The sequence below is a fragment of the Aythya fuligula genome, chromosome Z (assembly GCF_009819795.1).
Source record: "Aythya fuligula isolate bAytFul2 chromosome Z, bAytFul2.pri, whole genome shotgun sequence".
In the NCBI taxonomy this organism is placed as follows: domain Eukaryota; kingdom Metazoa; phylum Chordata; class Aves; order Anseriformes; family Anatidae; genus Aythya; species Aythya fuligula.
In genome coordinates this window covers 50,726,646-50,739,976 of record NC_045593.1, presented here as the reverse complement: position 1 = coordinate 50,739,976, position 13,331 = coordinate 50,726,646, and the positions used below count along the sequence as shown (strand labels likewise).

General features: G+C 33.1%; 1 protein-coding gene across 2 annotated transcripts in view; it reads left to right on the top strand.

The window, feature by feature from the left end:
- LOC116500598 (long-chain fatty acid transport protein 6-like) overlaps nt 1-13,027 on the top strand; it is a 47,829-nt gene extending 34,802 nt beyond the window's left edge. For both annotated transcript variants that reach the window (XM_032205711.1, XM_032205710.1), the window contains 5 exons: nt 3,299-3,389; nt 4,951-5,149; nt 5,822-5,919; nt 8,092-8,222; nt 10,546-13,027. In XM_032205711.1, the coding sequence (XP_032061602.1) occupies nt 3,299-3,389; nt 4,951-5,149; nt 5,822-5,919; nt 8,092-8,222; nt 10,546-10,722 (696 nt within the window). In that variant the 3' untranslated portion in view covers nt 10,723-13,027. The remainder of the gene's footprint in view (nt 1-3,298; nt 3,390-4,950; nt 5,150-5,821; nt 5,920-8,091; nt 8,223-10,545) is intronic.
- The last annotated feature ends 304 nt before the right edge of the window (nt 13,028-13,331 follow it).

Sequence of the window (13,331 nt, the reverse complement as noted above, 5' to 3'; positions counted from 1 at the left end):
TCCTATCACTCCATTCCCTGACAAAGACTCCCTCCCCAGCTCTCCTGTAGGCCCCTTCTAGGTACAGGAAGACTGCTATAAGGTCTTCCTGGAGCCCCCTATACTCCAGGCTGAACAAGCCCAATTCTCTCAGTCTGTCTTTGTGGGAGAGGTGCTCCAGCCCCTTGATCTTTGTGGCCCTCCTCTGAACTTGTTCTAATACATCCATATGTCATTTCAGCATATAAAACATCTTATGTAAAACAGCAACACAGAATTAGTACTATGCACTTTTTTTTTTTCCATAGAAGCCATAGAAGCAAATGGCAGAAGATATCATTTTTAGTTTAAAAGCTGTTTAACCAAGTCTTAAGACCCTGTGAAACTGTATTCATGGACAAGACATTGATATGTGTTTGTGCAAGCACTGGCAGCTCTTAAGTTCATTGGTCAATGGACAGGAATGTGTATCATATTAACTAAAAATTAGTGTTGGTTCTGCTCTTTTGACTAGTTTTGATCTAAGATAATCTAAGGTACTTTAAGTGTATTCCAAATTATCTTACTTGTGGTGGAATATATGATGATTCTGTTAATATCAAGCTTAGCTTTAATATTTTTTTTATTGTCATTCAGTATAAGTTGAAACTAGGAATATCAAAGCTAGTTTTGAAACATTTAACAACTTAAATTTTCTTTCTTTCTTTCTTTTTTTCTTTCTTTCTTTCTTTCTTTCTTTCTTTCTTTCTTTCTTTCTTTCTTTCTTTCTTTCTTTCTTTCTTTCTTTCTTTCTTTCTTTCTTTCTTTCTTTCTTTCTTTCTTTTTTTTTTAATATATAGGGTTTTGCAATGCTGTTGTTAAATAACATCCAAATTGCACAGTAATAGACAGTAATGTTGCAGTTTAACTCACTTTAAGTTTCAACTAAGTAAATGGTGCTCTTTTTTTTTTTTTTTTTTTGATGCATTTACATGGTGCTTTAGGGAACAAAATACACATTAAAATTATGAATGCTGCATGCACTACTGTGTGAAAATAATATGGTAATGCTTCAGCAGTTCAGGCTCTCTTTTCCAATAAATTTTAAATGGGATAAAACAAATGTAGACCAGTACCCAGACTAAATGCTTTGCTCTGGAGCTTTCATTTTCTATTATTTAATATGGAAAGAAAGCTGTTTACATAAAGACAGCAGTTTGAACAGAAAGTATATTGGCATATGCTTTCATTGTGCATGTCTAATGCAATACATGTTGTTTTCTCCTTTTAATCAAGTATTTGCATGACTTATTTCAAAGACCTAACTAGGCATAGATAGGCATAGATAATATGTCAAAGCTGCAAGCAGTAAAAGATAAATGGAGTGACATAAATAGTAAGAGTCACATCAGTCTTGGATGATCTCAAATACTGAATTAAAGCTACTGACTATTTCAAACAACTTAAAATAATACATCATTCAGACTAATATGTTGACAAAACATATCTACTGAGCTCTGAAGGAGTAAATGGATGAAAATGGAACTGAGCAGGGCAAAATGCTATTCTGAACAAATACAAAAATATCAGAATAACGTTTCATATTATAGAAGTAGTAAATATCATTGTTTAGAAAAAAAGGGGGGAAATAGGGGGGTGGGAGGTGTTAAATGTAGAAATCCAAAGCAAATTCTCCAAGGGAAAAACAAAACAAAACAAACAAACAACAACAGCAGCAAAAAACCCTTCTGTTTACTGTTCATTATGAATACCTCTCATGTGGCTTGTCAAGAGTAAAACAGTTATTTTCTAATTAAGGTAGACCCTTTAGCTCTCAAATTCTTGTCTTTGATAAACACTATAGAATGTTGTTATAAAGAAAAATTTCCTATGACTTTATTAAAAAAGTGTCCAACTCTTAGATCATGACTTGATTTTGCGCAGTACACTTCAACCTTGTTCATTTGGTCAACTGTTTAAAATATCTTTTTATTTAGATATAGGTTACAATACAATGGTCAGTTTTGAAAAGTGAAACATTTTTTTTCTAAAGGAGGCTGAAACTGTGTGCTTAATGTTTGATTCAAGCCCCTATTTATTTGGACTTCTTGAAAACAAAATGATGTTATATAGGTACAAAGACATTTCAAGTTAGAATAAAATCATTGTACAACTTGTGTAAACTAGGTGCAGAAAAGCAAAGGGTTTTATGCTTTGGCACTTTATCCATTACTGCAGTCACTTTCATAACAACATCCTTCAATTACATTATATTTCTTTATAGTGAAAAGTGCAGGTTTTTTTAATTGTTTTCTCTGCTTGTCAGGATTTTTGTGGGAAAAGATATTATATATCTTTGGTTTGACTAACATTAAATAGATTAAATACATTGTTAAATAAATTGCCTATATACTTCTTTATGAAAACAGAAATTAGAAGACTCCCAAGCTGGACAAATTAAAGCCTTAGGATAATAACCACAACAACAGTGGTCCATGTGGTATCAAGCCTATCGCTGTCTTTGAAGTCTAATTTAGATTTATATCACAGTAGAAAAAGAAGCTGCAGTAAGAGTCAGACCCTGCATATCTAGTAGGAAAAATATCATGATTTGTAGTGTTGATAAGAATATCTTGCCTTCAGCTTACTCAGAGTCATATTCTCTGTGATACTTATGAGAGGAAGGTTGGTTGTAAAATAAAAGTAGATCAGTTAGATCACCAGTGTTAGGACACATGGGTTTACAGTATTTCCAAGAAATGCAGAACTGATACTGACATAACTATGGCACATCTACAGCTACATAACTTTGTAAAATGACATAGGAGTACATATCTTTCTGCTGATGCTTGTGGTAGGACTTTTCAGAGGGAAGAACTGAGGCTAGTTAGGCAATAAAGCCCAGTAGGAAGCAAGTTTCTGTTTGTAAGGATATGTAGTCCTGTGCTTTCCCATTTGTTTTAGGCACCAGAATATCCCTATATAAAAATATACTTTTCATATCAGCCACCATTAAATGTCAGTTCAAATCTCCGATATGCTTCTATTATCCTGAGTCAGTAAGCTGTTCCACTGATATGTGCATCCCACAACTAATTTATAAGAAAATGAACAAAATCAAAATTCTGTCTTCACGAAGTATTTTTGAAAGTTACAGATTATATAAACATTCTGATGTTACTTCCCTCCAGGAAATGGTGTAAGTTTACACACACAAGGTTTAAATGAAATGCATTCTTCTTTTAGATGTCCAAGACTAAAGGGTTTTTTTGCTTATGTCTGCTGCCACCAGATGTCACTGTGTAGATGAATAACTGATGACACTTTTTCCCCTTTTTAGCTTTTTTTTCCATTTGATTTAATCAAGTATGATTTCCAAAAAGATGAACCAATTAGAAATAAGCACGGTTGGTGTGAGAAAGTTAATAAAGGTAAGCATGTTTTACAGTAGAATACAATGGTCTTTTGATTGCAATACAAATACTTCAAAGATTATTTTTTTAATTGCTATTGTATTACTGTAGTATGCCAACATAAACTATTATTGTTTACTCTGAAAAAAGCAATATGATTTTTGATATAAGACAGAACATTATTAAGCACAGCAGTGCTGACACCAAAAGAATTTAGGAGATACTTGGATATGTTCACAGAGAGCAATGTATAAAAGTGACAATATGGTATTATCACTGAATATGTAAGTAATGTGATCTGTATTTTTTAAAGGAGGTTAACAAACTGAGATGATTGCCTAAGAGATCTACAAGAAAGTCTGTTGAATTAGAGCAAATGGTTTTTGGAGATTAACTGCTGTGGATAAACTGTTCCTGTACTTAGTTTATCAAATATATACATATGTAAGAGGTTGCTTGATTATAACTGTCTTCAAAAGACTTATTAGATATCTAGTTTTTCTTTATTGTACCTATTTTCAAAGTGTTTATCAGATACTAAAGCATCCCTATTGTACTGTGGGAAGATAACAGCTGTAATTAATGCCTGGAAGCTGAAGTGAGAAAAACTCATATTTAAAGATCAGGCAAACTGCTTTAACAGGGAGCTGAGGCAGATTTTTCAAAGGAGTTTGGATTCTGTAGCACATCTTAATCAAACATGGGCAGTTCCAGGAAAATATGGTTCCCAAAAGGTGTAAGTGACGTAACTTCAGATATATTTTTATTTTACATATTTTTATCATTGTAATTCTTTTATTTGATAAAGTAATGCAACACTTAAGTTTTGTTGTTCAGAACATGCTTCCAAAACTGTTAGGAGTTCATACTATTCCACTTTCAGGAAACTAATCCTGTGATATACGACATGCATAACAGGATCATCCTATTCCCATATCTCTGTTGCTTGTTTTTTTTTTTGTTTGTTTGTTTGTTTGTTTGCTTGTTTTAGTTTGTTCTGATTGTTTGTTTTTAGGAAAAAATATATTAAAACATTGATATTTTACTTTGCAAAGAAAGCAACAATGTTTTATCACATTAATGAAAATTCGTCAGAAGTGTCCTCAGAATTTCTGAAGTTCTGAGTTTAAATAAGGATTTACTCTCTTGGTTGAACACCTGCTTCTTTAGAAACCCTAGCTTTTTAATTCAGTAGGAAAGTGCTGAAGTTGAGACTCATCACTAAAAATTTGGTAAGGTGTGGGAGGTGGGACATAATATTCACTTGGAGTGAGTGCTTTCAGAAGATAAAGTTACTGTGACTAAACTCACAGTTGAGGGATGAGAACTGTTTAGTCATCAAGAAGAAATACAAAATACTGGGAATTTAAGTGGAGAATATTGTACTGTGTCTTTACGGTCACTTTGCTACATGAATTGCAAAGCAGGTAAGCTTTTATTATTTGGCCTTATGTACTGGACCTTGACAAATTTGGGTCCTGGTCTTGTAAATATCACATGTAGCAAACAAACACTAATGTGCAGTACAGGAATTGTGTATCATAGGTTCATTTCAATTCATTTCAATTTCTCTATATAGGTGAGGCTGGTCTTCTCATTTCCAAAGTGAATGCAAAGAACCCCTTCTTTGGTTATGCTGGCAATAAGAGACATACAGAAAAGAAATTACTCAGTGAAGTATTTAAGAAGGGAGATCTTTATTTTAATACTGGAGATCTAATGGTTCAAGACCATGAGAACTTCCTGTATTTTTGGGACAGAATTGGAGATACCTTCAGGTATAATCATTGTCTCTTTTTACATTTTTTTTATTCATTAAAAAACATACATGCAGGGTAGAATAATACTTGTTCTATTTGTTTTCAGCAGGAAATGTTCAGTTTATAACTACTGTGATGTAGTATATAATGATTTTGAAGTGGATGATAGGAGCTTAATTTAGTAAAAAGTGCTCCTGCAGAGCTGGATAAATCATTTCCAGAAGGTTTTGTGGGAGGTCCAGGTCTTTGAACAATATTTCCACTGATCATACTGAACAATGATAGTTTTGGTTTGGGTAAGGAGAAGTGGATACTGAAATAGAGAAAAACATATCAATACTGAAGACTGGTCACATCTGATATATTTTGACATACATCAAAATTTTGCAAACCATTAAATCAGATTATGATAAATTTTAATTGTGCTTTATAGTGATAGATATATCCAGTAGCACTTTTAATTACAAGTGCTAGATATGTTTACATAACTTTATGTAATAACTTTAGTTAAAGTAATAACTTTAGTTTACAAGTGCTGGTTATGAGACCAATATACCGAGATGACTAGCAGGAACACATTTGAGTTTTTAATAGCCTAAATTGAATGGAAGTCTTACTAAAGGTAATGTTTTTTAAAGAGTAGATGACCATATGTTTTCATGGTATTAAATTATTTTTTTCATGTTTTAGATGGAAAGGGGAGAATGTTGCAACAACAGAAGTTTCTGATGTCATCGTAATGTTGGACTTCATACAAGAAGCAAATGTGTATGGTGTATCGGTGCCAGGTAAAGAAAGCTTCAGTTTTATGTTTTTCTTCCCCTAGGTTTATTTGTTAACTCTCATAACTTTTTTATTTCACGTCATAAGTCTATGAATCATTTCTCATTGAGTCATCTGCTTAATACCTAGTTAAAATCTGTACGTAGATGAAGAAAATACCAACTGTTCGTGAATGAGCCAGTGAATCATGTATTTTTATCTGCATGCAATGTTGTGTACTTTTGAAAAATTATCTATCTTTCATGAAACTGTGATAGCTACAAAACCTAAATAAAAGTTTCAAGCTTTATTAAATATACAGCCATGGAAAATCCACACTTTAATGTGTCAGACAATAATCACATCAACAAGGTAAGAATTAAAGTTACTTGAAAGTATATGAATAAAGGCTACTATTTTATTTCACTTTTAACTTAGCCTAATAACCATCTAAAACAGGAATATTATAAAACTAAAGACAGGGCAAGAAACAAACGGATAGAAAAATAAATTATTAATACATAAAATAATGTATTTTTTTCAGTAATATTTTTAAGCTTAATTTCATGAGATTATTTGGGCCTGATCCCCATTATTGCTAAAGGCTTTTAAAAATATGTTCTAGGTGAGGCCGGGAGGGAGATGACTTCCTTCATAGTAACCTTTAAGGTTCTGTGCTTTGCATTTGTGGATAACACACCAATGCTTGGCTATTGCTGAACAAAGCTTACACAGTGTCAAGATTTTCTCTCTACAGTATGTATGCAGTGTTGGGCAGGAGGCTAGGAGGAAATGTAGACAGGGCAGCTGACCCAAACTAACCAAAAGGATATTCCACATCATATGATGCCATGCTCAGTAATAAAAGTTTAGGGAAATGGAGAAGAGGGGGGACATTTTTGTTTATGGCATTTGCCTTCCCAAGCAACCATTGCCCAGGCTGAGCCATTGTTTTCCATTAAGTGCCTGGATATTTGCCTACCAGTGGAAAGTAGTAAATGAATTCTGCTTTTTGCTTTGCTAGTGTACACATTTTGCTTTCCCTTTTAAACTGCCATGAGTTTTCTCACCTTCTTTCTATTTTCCATATTCTGTGAGAGAACGAAAATGAGTGAGAGGCTAGGTGGATGTTTAGCCCTTGGCCAAGGTGAACCCACTACATAATGTTTAAAATGTTTAAAATGTGGAAAAGTAATGTGGTAAGTGTTTAAAATGTGGAAAAGGTGTCACTTGCCACTACTTTAAAGCCACAAAACAAGAAAAATCAAAATGAAGAAGACTGATTGAAAATCAGGATTAAAAATATGAGAGCATACATTTGCTTGCTGATTCTTACCTGTATGAAGAAATAGCTGAATCAGTTCATAGAGCTGTCATGATGTACATGAGCTGTACTTAATACGTATGCAAATCAATTTCCTCATAGAAGCTATTGCATTAGAAAAAAAAAGGGGGGGGGGAGGATAGAAAGGAGGAAAAAGGTTAGCTGTTATTAATATCAGATGGTTAAAATGTGAAATTGTTTTTGATTGCTGGTTTATTGTTTTTATTATCTACTTGTTTTGTTTGTTTGTTTGTTTGTTTTTGTTTTTTTGTTTTTCTTCCCCAACAGTGATGCCTGCATTTCCCACAAACCAGTTAGGACTTTTAATCTCTCTCTGTTGTCAACATTCATATCCACAGTTTTGAGGGAACATACTTGCAAGAGAGAAAGGCCAAAATTGAAGCGAACATATAATTGGTAATCCATGAAATCACCTCAGCACTCTTTTTGAGAGAGAGAGAGGGTTTTGTTATTTATCCTCAGATATTGATTAATATTGAGTATGGTACTCCATGACAGTACCCTATTTAGTCTTACTTGCCCAACTCATTTGCAGCATTATTAACTGATCACTCGAACAATCTCCAAAAGTATGTCATACTATATAAAATCTACATGCAATCTTTTTGTTTTACTGAAACTCAGAAGATGATATATTATTCACAGAATCACACAGAATCACAGAATTTCTAGGTTGGAAGAGACCTCAAGGTCATCGAGTCCAACCTTCAACCTAACGCTAACAGCCCTCCACTAAACCATATCCCTAAGCTCTACATCTAAACGTCTCGTGTAGTTCTTTTTTGTATCGCTCTTCACAAAAAATTAACTTTATTCATGTTTGAAAATTCTCATTTTACTTCCTTTTCCACAGATCATGAAGGAAAAGCAGGAATGGCCTCTCTCATTTTAAAGCAGAATAAATCATTGGACTTAGAGCAAATGTATAAGCAAGTGGTGACCTATCTACCTAGTTATGCCCGTCCTCTTTTTTTAAGAGTCCAGGTAAGCTGCATTACTGCACTGTGCATACAAACATCTATGTCATTTCAATACAGAGATAGTTGAATGAATAACAGAAAGAAAGTGCTTGCAAATATATCACTTAATTTAATTTTAGAAATGGCACAATTTGTTGTCTCCATTTACGGTATTTTGGGTAGAGGAATTACACAAAAAGATAATAAAATTTGCAGATTATGTTAAAATGGGAGGAATTGCATAAACCAGTAAGAATGGATACCATACAAAAGGATTTAAGGAGATCAGAAGCAAGAACATGGAAGAACAAAAGGTTCAGATTAGTAAAATGTAAACCGTTGCATCTAAAATCTAAATCTATTTTATTTATCTATTTATTTATTTATTATATATCTATTTATTTCATAATCTAAAATCTATTTTATTTGATGGAAACAAGAGAATAGAAAAGTAAAGGTAGAGCAGGAGACATATTGATAGTGCAAATGAGACAAATGAGATGTTATTTGCTGTGTAATGTAGTGACAAAAAACACAAAAGAATTTGAAAAGGTGCCATATTTACTGGGCCTAAATTAAAAATGTTTATTATTACTGTCACCACCGTAACCATCAGAGTGCCTAGCATGCCTAATTGTATACTAGTGCTTTGCTGTGGTAACTTGTCCAGTTTGCAGAAAAAAAGAGTCCCTTTGCCAAAGAATTGAAAATTTAAATGTGATTACAATAGGCTATATATGGATACGAAAAAAGATAGGGAGAGTATAGAAAACACACAGTATGGATCGCTGTGATAAGTGAAGCTTGTGAGCATCTTCATTTGTGATAAGTGTTTTAGGAACACCATGACAAAGGCAAACAGCAAAAAGATGGTTATGAAGAAAGTCTTCTTTGTCCAAAGGGAAGCTGAAAAACAAAATCATTGAAAAAAGAACATAGGTTATGGGAGTTGGTTCTCTGGGTCAGTCAGAGATTGAATACTGATTAGAATAAAGGGGTAAAAAGGAAAAGACTGTGAAAAACCTTGAAAATGAGAAAAAAATAGTAAGTCTAGAAAGCATTCTGCTATCAATCAGATATTTGCACATATATAATATATAAATGTAAAAATAGAATAGAAGACACCAGTAAGTGGAGCTCAGAAGACAGAAGGAGGATAGACATAATGAAGAAACATACTCTCACAAGTCCATGGAGTATGAGAAAGTATGAATAGCAGAATTAATTAATTAATTATGCATTAAGGGTTGATGACAGATCAAGGGAATAAACAGTAACTGTACTAAAATTTCATAAGTAAAATTTCATTAGGAACTTTGTCAAAATTATTTAATGAATTAAGTAGCACAACAGTCAGAGATTTAACTGGCATGATCTAGAGTGGTAGTGGAGGAGTTAAATCCAAGACTGGTGGTAAATCAGTTAAGGTTACTGAAGTTTGAGATGAGAATTAAGTAAATTAGTCACTGCAGAGGATAGTGGTGCCTGTGACACTGGGTTTTGATGGAAGACAGAAAATCCTACTTGTTTTGAATGTAGAAAGAAAATATCTAGTGCTGGACTAAGAACAGAAGAGTAGGAAGATGGAGTGTAGTTACTGGAGAAATTGATGTGCTTGTTTTTCAAGGCAGATGGAAATTTTCTTTTCGATGTGAGAGAAGAAAAAGGTATATGAGGCATGCCTGGAAAAAAAAAATCGGAAACGAGCAGAGTTCTATATTGTTCATAGGGACTGAAAAACAAGATGAAGTTTAGGAAAAAAAAATAGAAATACAGAAAAAAAAATCTCAGTAGAGATGTTTCCTACTACTTTTTCCAAGGGACACAGTGACTCTGAAGAGAAGCTTGAAAACATTATAAAATGTGTAGTAAAAATCCAGCTTTATTTGGACCACAATAATTTTGTGTGATTCTTTCAACCCATTCTTAATACCAAAATAGTCAAAGACATAGAGAATTTCCTGATTTTTTTTCAGTAAGTAGTTCCTGTTAATAGCATATTTTATTTGTTGAGATTCTTTCTGATGTGTGGATTTATAATGTGTACAAATGAAGATGCTAAGTTGTCTGAGGCATGGTGGGGCTCCACCAAAGGGTTTGATAACATTTGATAACTACACAACAATTCAGAAAGCAAGAGGCTGCAGTGTTTATCCACATGTCAACAGGTGGTGGTGCAGCACAAAAATGCTGGGAAAAACATTGTTTTACAAAGTAATAAGGCCAAACAGATCTTATATTAAGTAAGACTTTTAAAAACAAAAACTTGTTTTCAAATCAAATGTTGTGAGCAAAAGAAAATCAGCTCTTCTACTGAATAATAAATATATTTTTTATCTCTTCTACAGGAAACAATGGAAATGACTGGAACTTTCAAACAACAAAAATTTCGATTAGTGGATGAAGGTTTTAATCCATCTACAGTTACTGATCCTCTTTATTTTTTAGATAATTCTAAGCAAGCATACGTCTTGTTAACCAAAGAAGTACATGAGAGGATCTTATCTGGGCAAATGAAACTTTAATTAACTGTATAGGCTTATAGGCTATTAGGAGACAGTCTGTGTCTTTACATGAGCTACTGTGTTAGAAGCAGTGAAAATAATTACCAATACTTATATGTTATTATCCAGAACAGTATTTTATATACTTTATATTTACTTTCAAGTATGTCTTGTATCTTTCCTCAGTTGATAATTGTTCATTAATCATTTCTACCTCTTGAGATCAATTACAAGTAAATGACCTGTAAAACAGGATTGAAATCTATTTTATCTTCATTTTGGAATATAGATGCAGAGTCTGATAGTTTTTTTTAGTACTAAATTAACATGAATGATATGGGGAATGCGAAATAGTAAAAAAAAGATCCAACATATAAAAATGTAGTGACAGAAACTGTTATTAGTTCTATATAGACAAAATAAGCCAGTAACATATTTTTATTTTTAGTGTAATTTACATTTCATATGTACTTACAAATATATGTTTTAGGAAATAAGGCTTGAAAAGGGTTGGAAGAAAACTCTTATGTGGAGGACTTTTCTGATGGAACATAAGATGAAAGATAACGAAATAGAAGAAAGCCCTCCAAACAAAAACAAAACTAGAAAGTTAATACTAACATTATTGCTGGGATTTTTTGTCATAATGCATGCTCTTCCATTTGTTAAACTGGCTCTTTGGAGTATCAGGTTATGAAGACAGACCAAACTTTTGTGTAATGTTTAGCAGCATGTCAAAAGTAGGAAGAAAATCACTCATATAGCACAAAAATAATTCTTAAAGGGCTTTATGTCATACATACTGACTAATAAATAGCCTCCTTACTCTTACTAATGATTGCCAGAAATTGTTCTTTATGGGTATAAAAATAGCAGAAATTAAAAAATTCCTAATAATATATTCTGATGCACTGCTTTGCAAAAGTTTTAAAATAAAATATAAGATTATTTAAACAAATTTTGTACTGTCTCAGTTAAAGTCTGATTGCTTAAAGACTTTTTAAAAGCCTGTTTCAATACATTACTTACACAGTACAAATAATGGGACAATGTCCTCCTCTAATGGATCATGTTGCCAGCTTTGATCAGTGGCCTTAATGGCCAGAAGTATACCAATACTATGGAATACTGCAAGGGGGATTCTGTTCTGTCTTTCTTTGTTTCTTTCTACTTTGTTCATCAAACAATGCATTAGAAATTGTGTCTACTTCTGTTTCTTTGATTATCACTTTCATTGATTTTACTTAAAATCCCAAACCAATGTATGTGAGCCATTTTATAAGACACTGCAAGGAGTTAGGTGATTGGCTAGTGACTGTTCTTGCTTGTTGCTATCTCATGCATATTTCAAGTAGCCAGCTGTAACTTGCTTGGCTGAAGGTCAAGCCCACACAAATTCTATATTCTGATAGGAGCTCACCCATCATGCTTCAAGCTTTCTCAGACATGGAAGCTGACCATATGGGGTGGCTGCCATAAGGGTGACCACATTGGACCATCCACTGTGACCAGAACCCAATACACGAATGTGCATGAAGCGGTATTAGAAAAGTGCTGACCACTTAAATAGGAGCAAGCCTCCACCACGTGCTGATGCTCCTCAGCACCTGGTGGTCTCCTTATCTTGGCAGGGCTCCTGTGGCTTCTCCTGCTGTCTGGAGGATTAATAAACTGCATTGCACCTATTGTCTACTGTTTGGATTCTTGCCAACTGTGAACTCCAGACCTTTTATTCTGCACACAAGAATGCAATAGAAATTATACAAAGACTCTTAACTTGCTTGCTTCTGAATGCTATATTCTTCATGGGACTGCCGGTACAAATAAGCAAGTTTGCAGTTTTGTCATTCACAAGTAAGCAAAACCAAACAATATGTCACCAACATCATGCTTCATGTTAGATGTTATTATATGTTAGATGTTATGTGTTAAGCACATAAAGAGGAAAGGAGACAACTGCTAGGTAAGAGTGAAAGGGGTTGGTATGGTCTAGCACTTCCTGAGCAGTTCCACTTTTTGTATCTGCTTCTTTTTGTAGTTCCCCAAATTGCTGTCAACACCAGGAAGATTTTTTTTTTTTGCTTCTTGTTTTGGTTTGATACAAATATTAATGTTTTGTTCTGAACACAGTTCCACTTTTCTAATCATGGACTGCAAATTTAAGAGTCAAGTATTTACAGTAGAGTTAAATCTAACTTTGCAAGATAGATTACAATTTTCAGCAACATTGTTGTTGAAATCAAAACTATTTTATCTTTTATGTCCATCTCACCATATATGTGTGTTGACTATACTTCAGGATCTCTTTTCTTTTATTGCAACACTAATGTGGCAAATAATACATTTTTCATAATTAAAAAAAAAAAAATGTACCCTGAGATCTACAGTAATTTCTTAAATCTTGTAATAGAATAAAACTTAGTATATTGAAATCAAATACTCAACTTTGTTGTTATATTTACCACTTTTTATTTGTTCTGCTTTAAAATGTTTGATACTGCTTATGACTAGTGAAAAGGTTCTACCATTAACATCAAAAGAAAGGAGAAAAAAAGAAACATGAAAAAAAAATACAAGCAGACAAGTAAATACTTTTCCAAAAAAAAAAAAAAAAAATAAAGAAAGAAAGA